General features: G+C 38.4%; 1 protein-coding gene across 2 annotated transcripts; it reads left to right on the top strand.

The window, feature by feature from the left end:
• Positions 1 to 483: 483 nt before the first annotated feature.
• On the top strand, positions 484 to 14,833 carry RLP4 (receptor like protein 4). 2 transcript variants are annotated; one of them, XM_089145808.1, is made up of 9 exons: positions 484 to 826; positions 1,661 to 2,710; positions 5,471 to 5,618; positions 7,986 to 8,057; positions 8,650 to 8,721; positions 13,862 to 13,933; positions 14,024 to 14,101; positions 14,245 to 14,426; positions 14,550 to 14,832. In XM_089145808.1, the coding sequence occupies exons 1-9, from the start codon at positions 736 to 738 to the stop codon at positions 14,666 to 14,668; spliced, it is 1,884 nt and encodes a 627-aa protein (XP_089001934.1). In that variant the 5' UTR covers positions 484 to 735; the 3' UTR covers positions 14,669 to 14,832. The 2 variants fall into 2 exon arrangements, with proteins under 2 accessions (XP_089001934.1, XP_089001935.1); XM_089145809.1 differs by lacking the exon at positions 7,986 to 8,057 and having other exon boundaries at positions 14,550 to 14,833.
• The last annotated feature ends 184 nt before the right edge of the window (positions 14,834 to 15,017 follow it).

Genomic DNA, 15,017 nt, shown 5'->3' with positions numbered 1-15,017 from the left:
ATCGTACATCATATTGATATTATTATTAAATTAATATTGTATGATTTATGTGGAACAAAAAATGGCAAAACCCTACAAAATCAACTTTTAAAGAGAAAATAAAAAATGGACAAAATCATGATGAAGTTATTTTTCTGGTAACAGAAGCTTTTATTCGACCAACGGACAAGAAGAAAAAGAGGCATCTAGAATACAAAGATTCAAAAGCCTCTGAGTGTCATTAGACCAAAATGTCTTACTAAGTAAAAGTGATAAAACAATTTAGAATAATTTGTGGACAAAATAATTAGAATTTTATAGTTACTTACTCCCAGTAATTACTAATTAGTCAATTATCAACAACGACAAAGCTATTTCACTTAAATAGATTCCATGGGCCATGGCCACGCCATGGGCCGGTTGGCCCATTCACATCCCATCACGGGTCATAAATGCTACCTTCTAATAGTAAGGATATCTATCTAAATTGAATTAACAAAAACAACCAAGAAAGAGAAAGAGAAAGAGAAAGAGAGAGAAATCTATGAGAAATCTAACTCCCAAGTCTCGATTTGCTCAGATTCACAGTTCACACTCACTCAGTCTCTTAGTCAAAATTTTCCCTTTTTTCAATTAATGAAATCTCAACCACTCTCATTCTCTTCCTCTCTCGTTTGATGTAAAAAGCCATAAAAAGGAGGTAAAAAGGGGTGTTTGAGGGAAGAGGGTAGCAGTTGAAGGTATCCAACGCTAACAATGCTCAAGCACCGCATCTTGCTGCTGCAGCTGCTTCTGCAGTTCACTTCGTTTCTATCCCTGTGTCTCCCTTCTTCTTCTTCTCGGCCGGGTGAGCTTTCATTTTCCCCCCTTTTTCACTGCTTTTCAACTCACTGCTTTTCAACTTCTGGTCTTTCTTCCACCTCCTGTTTCTTAAACAATTCGTAAGCATTTATTAATTAGTGTTCTGCATGTTTTGATGGATCTCTACAGCTTATTTTAATCTTACACTGTTGTTTTCATTCTTTTCTGAGTTTGAGTTCTTGTCTGAAAACTAATTTCCATTAGCTGCAATAGAACAACTGGTGGAGCGACTGAATCTCTGTTTAAATTGTACTCGCACTTCTACATCATGGCTTTTGAGACGAAATTGGATGCCTGTATTTAACGAGGCATGACGGGATCTAGAAACCAGGCAATTTGTGAATCTTATCTAATAGAGGGTGTTGAACTCAGTAGATCACTCCCGAGCTTTTCTATGCCCATTTACAATTTCGTTTCCAGTGAAGTGAGCCCAGTCTCATAGTCCCTCTCACATTTGAATGCGAATATGTAGCATGAGGGGAATTGTAAGTTGCTATTTTAATAACTATTCATTGTACTAATAGGACCCTCTTCACAAACGAAATCCCCGGCACTGAGTTGCACAAGAAGCAGGGGATATTGCTGTACAAGTTGTGGAGTTGATGAATTACATTTAGTTGCTCTATAATTAGTTTTTCTGTGTGCTTGCTTACTTTGTTCTTGGCCAACAGGTTTACTGAGGGTCCAATTAGATTATGGCAATTACACTACCATGACATGGGAGTTGTGCTGTAACGTAGCTGCTTATTATCATGCATTCGTTTATTTGTTCCTTGGACTGATGTATATGCTTATGAAATGGGGTTTTTCTTCTGTGCAGAGCCAATTGCTATGCGAATAAGTTGTGGATCTCGTGTTAACGTCCATACACCACCAACCAATACCCTTTGGTACAAGGATTTTGCTTATACAGGAGGGAGGCCAGCAAATGCATCAAGAACAAGTGGCATTGTTCCTCCACTTAACACACTCCGCTATTTCCCTCACTCTGATGGCCCAGAAAATTGCTATAATATCAATAGAGTACCTAATGGACACTACTCAGTGAGAATATTTTTCGCATTAGTTCACGATCCTAATTTTCAGAATGAACCTCTATTTGATGTTTCAGTTGAAGGAACTCAGATCTATTCGTTACCATCTGGCTGGATCACCAAAAATGAGGAATCATTTGCTGAGGCCCTTGTATTTGTTTCAGATGGTTCTGTATCCACATGCTTCCATAGCACTGGCCATGGGGATCCAGCTATACTTTCAATAGAAATTCTTCAAGTGGATGACAGAGCATATTATTTTGGTCCCCAGTGGGGTGAAGGCTTAATCCTTAGAGTAGCCAAGAGACTAAGCTGTGGTGGTGGGAAGCCTGAGTATGATGAAGACTACAGTGGAGATCACTGGGGTGGGGATAGATTCTGGAGTCCAGTTAAAACTTTTGGTTCTGATCTGGCTATATCTACTGAGAATAGCATCAAGCACGCTTCAATTTCGCCAAACTATTACCCTGAAAAGCTTTATCGGACAGCACTTGTTAGTACTGATGGTCAGCCAAATTTAACATATAGTATGGATGTGGATCCTACGAGAAACTACTCAATTTGGTTGCACTTTGCAGAAATTGATCCTAGGATAAAAGAAGAAGGTCAAAGGGTTTTTGATATCCTGATAAATGATGATATTGCAATCAAGGATGTTGATGTTACACAATTGAGTGGGGACACTTACACAGCTCTGGTGCTAAACAAGACTGTTGCTGTTAATGGAAGGACTTTGACAATAACCTTACACCCCACGAAAGGAAAGCATGCCATCATCAATGCCATTGAGGTTTTTGAGGTTATTCCTGCAGAATCCAGGACTTTAGCACAAGAAGGTAATCGTGCTGATTTACTTATCTATAATTCTTTCAATCTGTTTAGAAGCTTTGACCTGTACAGATAAATGAATTAGAATGAGATTGATGGATTTTAACATGACCCAAATGGTGTTCTATTGGAGATTACATCTCAAACTTAGTGGGTTGTCTTACATTATCATGGGATTTATAGTCTCATTCTTCCTTTTTTTGTATAGCAGTTTCCCAATGTATGGGAACTTATTCTGCAATCACTAGTATATAAGCATAGAACAAGAAGAATGTTGACCTCTCCAGTTTCACCAAATTGTGTTCAACCTAATACCATATTTACATGTTGCACTTAGGGTTTTCAAAAATTTACTCTTAACTCTTTGGTGTTAGCTGCAAGGTTCTTGTTACATCCTTCCAGTTAAGGTCATATTTGATTATAACTTTGATGGCTGATGCTCATAAAACTAGTAATAAGTTTAAGTGTGGTTCCATGAATATTGAGAGTAATGCATTAGTTGGGTGTTCTCTATTGGGGTTGAATTGAACTTTATTTCCCAAATCTCATAATCACAGTGTAATTTTAACAACCTTAATCAGAAAACAGGTTTCCTTTTTTTTCTTTTTTTTTTTTGGGGGGGGGGGGGGGGGGGGCAGGGGTGGGGAGGAGATATCTATGGATAAGCATAGTATAACTAGAGTTTGAAAAATAGAACTGTTGAAAAGAATTGAGTGGGAAATTTTTCTCTTTAGGTCATGACTTGTAAGTCTCTTATTTGATCTTTGATTATTTGTACACTCTACTCAAAGTGGTGAAGAAAGTATATCTGATGGGCCTCTGTAATTCTTTGATGTGAAGGTATAAACCTCTGTGTTCAGATGCCTTGACTTGGCATGAGATTGGTAATTCCATCTCCACCTCTCCCCCCCGGGGGGCACTCCTTCTTTATCTTTATTCTTTTCGTTCCTCAATGAGATTTTCTGAGTTCTATCCATATATAAAATTAACTGTTTCAACACTGGTAAAAGTAAGGGACTCAAATATTCCCATAGTCCAGCAACCCCCCCGGGGGGGGGGGGACTCCTCCTTTATCTATATTCTTTTTGTTCCTCAATGAGATTTTCTGAGTTCTATCTGTATATAAAATTAACTGTTTCAACACTGGTAAAGGTAAGGGACTCAGATATTCCCATAGTCCAGCAACCCCCCCTCGAAAAAAGAAATGAAAAAGAAAAGAAAAGAAACACACACAAACACAAAAAAAAGAAGGAAAAAAGAAAAAAGAAAAACACATAAACACACACAAACCTCTAAATCTTTCTTTAACAACAAAAAAATTACATTTTCTTTCCACAGGGAAGAACTTACAGACGTTAACCCTCCTGTATTTAGATTTGATGGTTGCACACTAGAGCCTTCTGATTCTCTCTATCTTGATAGCCGTTTGACACACAAAGCAATATCCAGTTATCAAAGGTTTTGTCAGTCTTTGAGCCCCTTCCTCTTTCATGGTTGTCCACCTTCATAAAGGATCAGAACTTGGAAATTTCACCAGACTACAGAATTTCGCAGTGTTGTACATACTATAATAGATTATATCAGTGCATTCACAATCTGCCTGACTTTTGAGGATCCTGAAGCTCTTGGTCAATGGTGAGGTACTCCTCTATAATGAAGCCTAGTCTTGGAGCCTCTTCTCTTTAGGCATGCATGTGTAGATTGCAAAGTTTGGTTAGATGAAATGGTAGCTAATACAAACTTAAGACCATACAAAGATGCAAGGCTGAAACTGATTCCTTATTGAGGTTAGTCCAGCTTCATGTAAGCTTGAAATCCTGTCATCCAGCTTTTGTGTGACCTTCAAATTAACAATATTTAGCATTAAACAGTATGGTTGATGATGCAAGTTAGAGATGTGACACCCTGAAGACCTTACTCTGTTTGTTTATATGATAAATCCCAATCTGGTATGCCCTTCTACTAAGGATGTATTGATATGGTTCTCCTAGAAAATGCACTTCCTAGGTCAGTAGTAACCCTGTGGGCATGGATTAATTAATCAAGATACTAAATAAACAGAGGAAGCAGCAACTTGGATTGCGAACCAATTTGAGGATATGTCATATCTTAGAAGTTAAAAGATTATTCATTTCTTTGATGGTGTTCTAGATTATTGAGAACTTATCAACCTGTGTCCAGCTTCTGTTTCTCTGTGTGCCCATGCCTAGGTCGTCTGCTTTTAGGTACTGGTGAGGCTAGTGTTTAAATTCGGTTGGCCAAGCCAGCCTAATGTTCCTTGTTGTGGCTTGATCAGGGTTGGCGCTATGTCAATGAAAGATGTATTATGCATATTTGAAAGATTGCTAGTTTGAGTCATCTGTCTGGATCTTTTACATAATGTCAAAAACAATGACAGTTCTAAAATTAGCAGTGAGTTTCTTGAATTGTTGTTCGACATTTTGTATTTTTATCTATTCATAAGTGCTTGTTCGCTTGATATGAACCCAGTGAAGATTATATTTTAAAACGGGCGCTCGCCTTGTGATGATGTGACATTGGGCTATATGTTGCTGAGCAGACATTAAATATGTAGGAAAAACAGCAGGGTTATGGGGATTATACAGTTCATTTTCAGTGGTACTGTTGATAGTGTAGGAGAAGAACAAAATGCTATGTCCACTATTTAGTGCATGCTATTTCCTTTTTGAGTTTTGGTTTGCATTTTGAAGATAATCTTTGGTTTAATATGTAGTTACTAATTTGATTTTTTCAGTTTTTTTCAATAGTTATTGCTTTGAAGGCATTGAAGAATGCCTTGGGGCTTCCTCTTCGTCTGGGCTGGAATGGTGATCCATGTGTTCCCCAGCAGCATCCATGGAGTGGAGTTGACTGCCAATTTGATAGCACAAGTGGCAAATGGGCCATTGATGGAGTGTACGTCCCTAATCTTCAAAATGCTTAGTATTTCATAGACAAATCTGAAGAGAAAATGGATACTGATGGTTGGTTGATTCTTTATTCAGCTCCCCCTGTGCCCCAACCCCCCAGTTTTTAATTGGAAACATAGACTGTGTATTGATATCAATTAATTCATAGAATTGAAAAATCAAATTCTTTTGTTTGGTTGTCAAACAAAAAGAAAGTTCTTTTTATATTTGATTGTCATGTAGAGTTCCTAATACACTTCACTACTGGATCCCATCAATAAATAGAAACCCATGAAAACTTGAAAGATGGAAGTCTTGAAGCCATCATTTGTTTATTCAGTATTCTTCTTATCATTACCACCAGTGTGCCTTCTAAGGCCTTCAATCTCAACATCAGCGGTTGAGCCATCGTTATCATCTTTATTCTTTCCATAACGCTCTTTGATCTTTTGCTTCTTTTCTTTGGCTTCTCCCATGTGTCCTGTACCATCTGCCTTGTCTTCTCCCTGCAGATTTGTGCAGTCTCCATTGCCATCTCTTGTCCTTGGTCAGTCTTCCTACTGTCTGCTTCACCTACCCAAGTCAGGCCTGTTTCCATTTTCCTATGGCACGTAGGAGTTATAATTGATGATAGATTCAATGATTCTTTCATAACCCGAACCCTGTGTTTACAGCCCACATGGAAGGACTTTTGCATTTTGTCTCCTAAGGGTAATGCTAAGTTTTGCATTCAGCGTTGAGTCTGGTACCCTTTTGTTAGGACCCTAGGATGAGAGGCCTTGTGGAATGAGGGTTAGTTAGGGTTATTTGATGTCAGTTGTCTCCCGTTGCTAAACTCACACCTCAGGGCTTCTTTGAATCCCATCCAAAAAAATGTAGTCCAATTCTTGTGATAGATCCAGTCAAGTGCCTCTCCTTCCAGATGTTGGATCGCTACCCCCAACCACTGCTCTTCCTCGATCTGGTTCTCCCAGCAGAAGAGAAGAACCTCTAAAATCCATCTCTGAACTCCTCCTTCACCAAAAAACGAAGGCAGTGTCATCACCTCCGTGGATCATTACAGCTCTAATACCAATTGATGAAACCCTAATAATATTTCCCAAAAATTCATACAAGAATGCAAGAAATAACAAGATAACACTGGTTTCTATGGTGCCAGTCACCCCCCACACCTCACGGTGTTCCCTCAGCCTACGGCTGCCCACAAGACTCTCCAAAATTCGATGATCTTCCTTCCCTCTTTCCCTCTATTTATTATTTCAAATAACCCTAACTAACCCTCATTCCACAAGGCCTCTCATCCTAGGGTCCTAACACCTTTCTATATCCATCCCTCTGTTTCTCTCATTCCCTTGCCCCTTACTGTTACTTTGTGTTTCCACGACTGTTTCTCTCACTCTTTTGCGTTTCTCTCTCATTTATAAGATTTTATTGACCACCAAGCGAGATTATTTGTTTAGCTGTTCAAGCCCATGGCATTTCAAATTTAAACTCTTCTCTCTCCATCACAACACCGAGAAAACTGAAGGTAAGAAAACCATGTAGAACCTTTACGGTTTTCTTTTCTTTTCATGCATTCAAACACACTTGGTTTTGAGGTCAGTAACTTTCAGAAATAGTTGACGTCTCATGATTGAACCAATCAATACATTAGGATCGATTGTTGTGTGCTTATATATTTATGTGGTGTTCCGACATTTCTTGGTTAAGCCATGTTTTTTGCACTCTACCCTTTAAAAAGGTGTATGTCTTGCAAGAGACAACATTTCACTGCCTAGCAAACAACAAAAATCTTTGACTTGTCTGAACTAAAGTTGCTTACATGGATCTAAACAAAACAATGTACGATAGAAGGGTAGATAGGGGTGAGAAATGGAAATGAAAAATGTTAAGATGTTAAGTAAAGGAAAATGACATTAGGAGGGAAGAGGCACAGGCTGGCAAGTCACGGATCATTGCCCTCCAATGGGTTCTAACCAAATTCACATTTGACAGAAGACCTAGACTTAGCATTGAATTTACTACTTCTTCGATCTTTATCTTTTTAGGCCTGCCTGTAGCTCTTTCGATACATTTAGTGGAGATCATCTTTTCCTTACTGGGGGCATCCCTAGGCTCTGTTGAACAAGACCATATAATCTAAAATTACTCTATTGGAGCTTGTCACTGATTGGAAGCAAATCCCAAGTCAACTCCAGTCATTTCTAAATTGTTCTCTTCTAGATTTTCTGCAGATCCATGTTAACATTTTTATCCATGCCACACATAGCTTCTCAATATGTCACTTCTCAACTACCCAACATCTCCCCCATATGTGGACAAAATTTTACTGGCATGTCTCTCTAATAACTTATTTTTTTCTCTGCATGTGCAGTGGCCTTGACAACCAAGGTCTGAGGGGCTTCTTGCCAAATGACGTGTCCCGGCTGCATCATCTACAAAGAATGTATGTCCTTGACAGTGGCTCTCCCTTGTTTATATATTCTGAAATTAGGAGTTAGATAAAAGTAAATGATTTGCTGGTAATTTTAGTATTTTGAATTAATCTAATCAATCAGATTTTTCAGAAATGTGAACTTGTAAAGTCACTTGCAAAATGCATCCCAGTAAATTCACAAGTAGTAAATGATATGCTTGTAAATTTAGTATTTTAAATTAATCTATCTAATTAGAACAATTCATTTGGAAATGTTAAGATGTTAAGTATCTTGCAAAAGACAGGCCAATAAATTTTTTGACAAATTTCTCCCTATCATAACTCTTTGCAACTTCTATTATGTTACCTAACTCAATTTGTGTTATGCGTTCAAACCTGTTTCCTGAACCTCTATCCTGCTGACCTGAAAGGTAACTGTATCATTTCCTTGCAAAATCTGCTTGCATTGTTGTTCTGTTGGCTGCTTACTAGTAGGAAAAGTGAAACCCTTAACAGTTTTTACTCTCTTCAAATGGCCCGTAGCAATTTTAGCATCTAATATATATTTGTGAATAGAATGTATGAATGATAAAGTTTATTTAATACTTGGTCCTTTCTGTAGAAACTTGAGTGGAAACAGCATTCGTGGGGCCATTCCATCCTCGCTTGGAACGATAACTAGCTTGGAAATACTGTAAGTCTGTCCTATATGTAGCTTACATAGTTTTAACTTTTGTGTGGGCTATATATGCATCTTTGTTCTGAAAAGAATAGTTTTTTGAATTATTAGTTTTCTCTCCTCCAAAGCAACTCTGTGATTATGTATCATTGTTGAAGTATGCCAAAGCTACATCTATTATATCACTCAGAACTCTCTCTCTCTCTCTCTCTCTCTCTCTCTCTCTCCACACACACACACACACACGCACACGTGCACACACAACACTCACTTTTTTTTTAACGACAATTAGTTATCTTCTGGCACTTGCTTTGCTTTGCTTTGCTTTGCTATGCCCGAGCTGTGTTAGTATTCTGCTACATATCTATAGGCTGTAGATGAGAGCATGTGAGTTAGCCCTGTGAAATAGACTAGTCATAGCCCGTACTTATCTCAAAAGTCATTTATCCATCTTATTGTATTGGTATAATTCTCCTGGTGGTATTCACACTGCAATTCTAAAGCTGAAAATCTTTATATTCTTCATTTAACTGCCTTCAACTTCATGCAATGGTCCATCCTCTAGAATAAAGAAGGGAAAAGGAAAAGGGTGGGAACCCGATTGCTTTATTCCCTTGGTGAAGACCAGATAATCCCTGAATGTTCTATGAGATGCAGAAAGGTCCAGACATTTGCATCGATTTCAAGACATGAAATAGATCACTTCCAAACTCATTACTTATGGAGGACTGTCAGCCTCACGGTTACAAGTTGTCTGACTGAACATCCATACTGCTTGTACTGAGTGTTTCAACTTCTCTTGCATGATAAACATGTGATATGGGCATTTTTGCTTGAAGATAATATTATGAAGGATAGGTTGGTTGAATGGTTTGGCTGCTTGCTTCAAATTGATAGAATAGAACCTGACCAAATGATCTTCACCAGTTTTGTTGGGAGGGAGAAGTCGTTCAACCGTTCTTGTGGTTGGACATGGTTGACAGTTTGACCACTCATCTGCCTCTTGCTGGTCCTCTATTGTACAGTCAATGAACGACAGGAATCTGAAGCATTTAGAGCCTGCAAAATGAGCTATTTTCATTGTCAGAGATGATGCTAGTGAATGTGAATGTTATTAATTTAGACTCTTTCTCATGTTTTTTGGCTGCTACAATTCCCTAGAGATGTAGTGTCACTTACTCTCTAACATCTTACCATGATCTCAGGAATATTTGAATTTCTAGGTGCAAAGAATTATCTTAACAAAGTAAAAAAAGTCAACTGAGTGAAGCATGACATGCTACATTCATCAACCTGTGCTTTGGGCCTAATTTGCTACTTCCTTATTGTTGAGTTTTGGAGATTCATGATTTGTGTCATCCGACACTAGTCCATGTTTGAGTATAAAATCCTAAGGACTGGTTTACCCATACTGCAACACTCTCTCTCAATTTGGTGCATGGATATCACACTTGCCCAACTTGCATGCAAGAGGCCAGAAAACTTAACTACTTAACTCTCTGAAAACATTGGGCAACTTTTCTCCAGACTTGACAAAGGAATGCAAAGTAGTCCTTGTTCCAACTTTTCTTTGATAAAATGGCTATCAATTTTCATTTGCTTAGTTCAGTTATGCCGGACTGGTTTGTATGCAATAATTTTGGCAGACTACTTGTCACAGTAAAGCATCATGGCAATGATGCAGGTTGTCTGAAGTCTTTCCAATAGTCTGTAGAGCCAAATGAGTTCACAAATGCCACAGGACATGGCACGATTCCTGGCATCAGTACTTGACTATGCAACAAGAGTATGCATCTTACTCCACCAAGTAACCAGGTTGAACAAAATTGCAGTAACTGGAAGTTGACCATCTATCATAAGGAGAACTAGCCTAATCCAATTTAGCAAAAGGCCTCCACACAAAGATGATCATGCAGAGAAAATAAAATTCTCTTTCCTGGGAGTAGCATTCAGGTACTGTAAAATGCAGCTCGGAGCCTCCAAATGGGAAGAATATACATCATGCATGCACTAGCTGACCTTACTAGCAGAAAATTCTATGTCAGGCCGAGTATGAGACAAGTAGATCAGCTTGCCACCCACTCTTTGATGTTTCCCTTTATCCATAGGACACCCATCTGTCCTGAGAGATGAGCATTTGTTTCAAGAGGAATATCTGAGGTTCCCACACCCTGTCTTGAATAGTTAATCTGAAGTGTATTTTCATTGGGAGACACTTCAGTGGCAGCATGTGCCACCTCAGTTCCATGGTCCTTGATTTCAAATTTTGTTGTCATTGCCTGTAGCTATGATATTGTACATATAAATGAGAAGAAAAGGAATCTTAGCTCCAGATCACTTGATAAAAAGAGTATGGTCAGCATTGTTTTTGGATGTTGCTAAATCAGACCATTGCACTGTAAAATCTTCAGGGTGAAGCTGATGGAGACTAATGTAAACCATACATGGCACACTTCAGCTTGCATGCCTCCCCGTGAGTTTCCCAAGAACACATTGCAAGATAACGCAGATTGAATTCATTTAAAAAACAATTTTTTTTTGATAATCAGGACCAAGGTCTATGTGAAACATCTAGCAACCATACGGACTGTGTTATTTATCGACTTTGCCATCCTGATTTTGGTTGATAGCAAACACCCGATTGCAGCTAACCTTTTATCAGTGTGTATGTTGAGGACAGATGCTAAACCCCAAGTGCCACTTTTCTTTGGGACATGCATTTCTTCCATCATCGTTGCCTTCCATTTTGAGTCAAAAGGGGCTTGTTGCCAATTTTTAGGAAGAGAAACAGAGGACAAAGAGGAAACAGAGGCATGATATGAAGGGAAAGAGAAGCACAAAACAACCTGTGAAATGAGATGTTATGTAAAAGTTTGAACATCTTTACATAGAGCAATAGGTAAGTCTAAAGAAAAATCAAAACAATGAGGAGAGTTTACTTGGAGGAGCTGGTGGATATGGAGCAGCTATAGTGGTGTCCGTTGCATTTGATGTGCTTGACAAGTGTAAACATGAGTTATGGGAGGTTTAACAATAGGCTGTGTAACCCTTGGGTGGGAGACTCCCCTTGGACAGGAGAGTTGGAGTCCACAAAGAAGGGATAGGAATCAGAGGAATAGGCATATCAAGCATATTGGTACCAACTAAGTCACCCTCTTGAAAAGAAGCTAGATAAATACATTGGATAGCTTCATCAAAGGATGCATCCATAGTCACATATATGAGACAAGTGGATGGTTTTACCCTTATACCTCATATTACAATACACTGCAGCATTAATTTTTTTAATAACAGAGCAATTTTAAGATTTGAATAGAAGTTTGGAAATGAGCTTGATGGTACAAAGAAGAGGGGGAGAAGAGGACCAAATCATGGAAAGTGCATTACTGAATATCAGTGGGGTTGCATCCAGTAAAGAGATTTTGTCTTGTGTATTAAAGGTCACTCAAAACCCAGCAACTGAAAAGAAAAAAGGGAATGGAGAATTGTGCAAGATGCATCTCTCCCCTCACACAATTGTGTTAGATCGAAAATATGAAGTCCAGATCTAGCAAGATTCTTAAAGCTGGTTACAATCACTAAAAATAAAAACAAATTACTGTGAACCTACGTACACTTGCTCAACACTTAAGCTACAAAGTAAAATGGGAAGTAAAAAAAATAGAAAGAAGCATTATTGATGCAGGGCTGAAGACATATGCTAGGAAAAAGAAGCCCTATGGTTCACAAAGTTATGACCCAAATCAGCCTATGACTTTCATGGGCTAGGACTAATTTGGTGGGTTAAAGTCAGCCCCACATGTTATGATTTTCATAGGCTAGACCTAAGCCCAAGTCTAGTCCTTGAGAAAGTCATCAAAGTCAATAAAAGGGAGTTTGAAATAAGAAACTCATTGTTTAAAGGAGTTTTCCTTTGTCAAGAGTTAGATGGTGGATGATAAGTGAGTGTAAGCTAATGGTTGGATGGGGCATTTAATGTTTTTGTCTTTAGAATGGCTATATAAAAGGATTTATATAAGAGGGTGGATAACTTACTCATCATTTTGAAATCAAAGTTGTTTTGTTAGCCCTTCTTCTCTATGAGAATCCTTGTGTTTGATTAAGGTAGATTGGTGTTTGATCCAATTGATTCACCTTATGGTGTGAAGCCCGGGTGTTACTTTCTTGTTATCATTGTTTTGTCAATTCCCTCATTGTTTCGTTAATTTTTTTTTTTTAAACTACTTTAGTGATCATTTTCTGTTTTGGTTATTATTCAAATCTGGCATCTATTTATTATCAGATTTCAGGATATCTTTCTCTTTTCAGCGCAACGTAAATCTGGTTCCTAATTCTGCCCCTACTTTGAAGAGCTATTTTGTCCCTGTTTTATGTTATTTTTGTTTTGATATTAGTTTTGTTTCCCATCTGAATTTTGCTTCATATTTAGTCTGTTAAATCTGAAACTCGTTCCCTAGGAAAAGATCTTGATTGGCTACTGTTTTGATCATTCAAATACAATACTACATTAGATACATGTGCATGGGCACTCTTTACATACACTAGGGTCACGCCCTTTTACATAGCTCTTGGTAACATTTTCAATATTGGTTCTTGTCTTGCGGTACGATGTCTTTTGTTCCATCACTTGCATAAATGAGCTAATTCTCAAGGGTCGTTATAAGGCACAGAGGAAACTTCCCACGTTGTATGTTAATATACATCATTGCTGGAGCCTCAATGAACTAGTGAATTCAGATAGGGGTGTTTTGCGGTGGCGGTCCAAGGATTTTCTTTTTCGGGAGGGCTATATAGATTTTTTGGTAAAATTTCTGTATAGGGTTTCACTATAAATTTGTTGCAAGGGTTGCTTCTCTGTAATCAGTCAGAATGAGGTGTGAGGATGATGGCTGTCACCCTACTCTCATTGATAATCAAGATCTCATTTCACTGTGGACGTATGCATTTCTTCCCAAACCACATAAATTAATGTGTGCATTGTGATTGTTTGTTTATGATTTTCATTTTTTCCTTCATCATGTTAGGTTTATTTTCTCTAGTGCTGTTATGTTTTGACAGCTCTTAATTGTTTAAGTGACATATATTCCCCCTTGGTGCATCTTCAGTCTTTTAATTTCCTTTCCTTCTGTAGTCTGATGGTGTTTATGTTCCGCAGGGACCTTTCGTTCAACTTTTTCAATGGTTCTATCCCTGAAAGCCTTGGGAGTTTAACATCATTGCAGATACTGTAAGGATGTTTTTCAATTATCTACCAGAAACAGAGTGTAGGAGGAGGAAATACTAAAAAGGGTGCTAATCTGACTCATGGTAAATGCAGGAATCTTAATAGCAACAAGTTGTCTGGAAGAGTTCCTGCTGCACTTGGAGGAAGGCTTCTTCATAGAGTTAGCTTCAAGTATGCCATCACTCTATTTAGCTTATTCTTAGGGTCAATATAGCAGGCTATGAAACATGGGTTTTTCAATGATTGATGAGCCATATAAAAGCAAAATTGTTACTTTGAATTGTCACTGAGATATTTATTGGGGCAACTTGCAGTTTTACGAAAAATGCAGGTCTTTGTGGTATACCTGGGCTACCAGCATGCGGGCCTCACCTCTCTATTGGAGCAAAGATAGGCATAGCAGTAGGGGTACTCGTGGTATTTCTTATCTTAGTTCTCAGCTTAATAATCTGGTGGAAAAGAAGGCAAAATATTCTCCGCTCACAATCATTTTCTGGTAAGCAAACAGGTTGATCTGTTAACTTATGCACGTGAGCCTGCACTTGCATGAACTTTATTCATTCACAGGGATTTGATAATCTAACATCCCCTCCCCCCTCCCAAACCAAATTTTTTACAGCAAGAGAAGCTCATTATGCAAAAGCAAGGACCCATTTTGTGCGTGATGTGCAAATGACCAGAAATGGTTCTGATCTCTCGAGGACTGCCACTGAGCATGGGCCTACCTTGCTCTCTTAAGCACTGCTCTGGATCCTACCAAGTCAATTTTGCTTGCTGCTGAGGACTCCTGTGTTGCTTTTGGACCCTAGATTTGTTGTAGATTGTAATGTATATCTAACCATTCTTTTGTGTTCTGGGTCTTCTGCCAATAAATGCAGCTACGATAGAAGTCTCTCCTTGTAGATGTTAAATATTAATTAAATTAGTTTCAAATCTGCATGGCTGATACAGTTCCTGAGCAGGAATATTCATGGTCTGAAAGCTTCGAATCGGATTCCTGAACTCGTTAGATCTTTATCATAAAATTGCTTGACCACTCCGGCTGATTCATTCGAGTCTACTCCAACCGATTTGGAGCACGTGGAAG

This window comes from Hakea prostrata, chromosome 2, assembly GCF_041222555.1.
Source record: "Hakea prostrata isolate BN-2017 chromosome 2, UWA_Hpros_2, whole genome shotgun sequence".
Classification (NCBI taxonomy): domain Eukaryota; kingdom Viridiplantae; phylum Streptophyta; class Magnoliopsida; order Proteales; family Proteaceae; genus Hakea; species Hakea prostrata.
The sequence above is the reverse complement of the archived record's forward strand: the minus strand, read 5'-3'. Positions and strand labels throughout refer to the sequence as shown.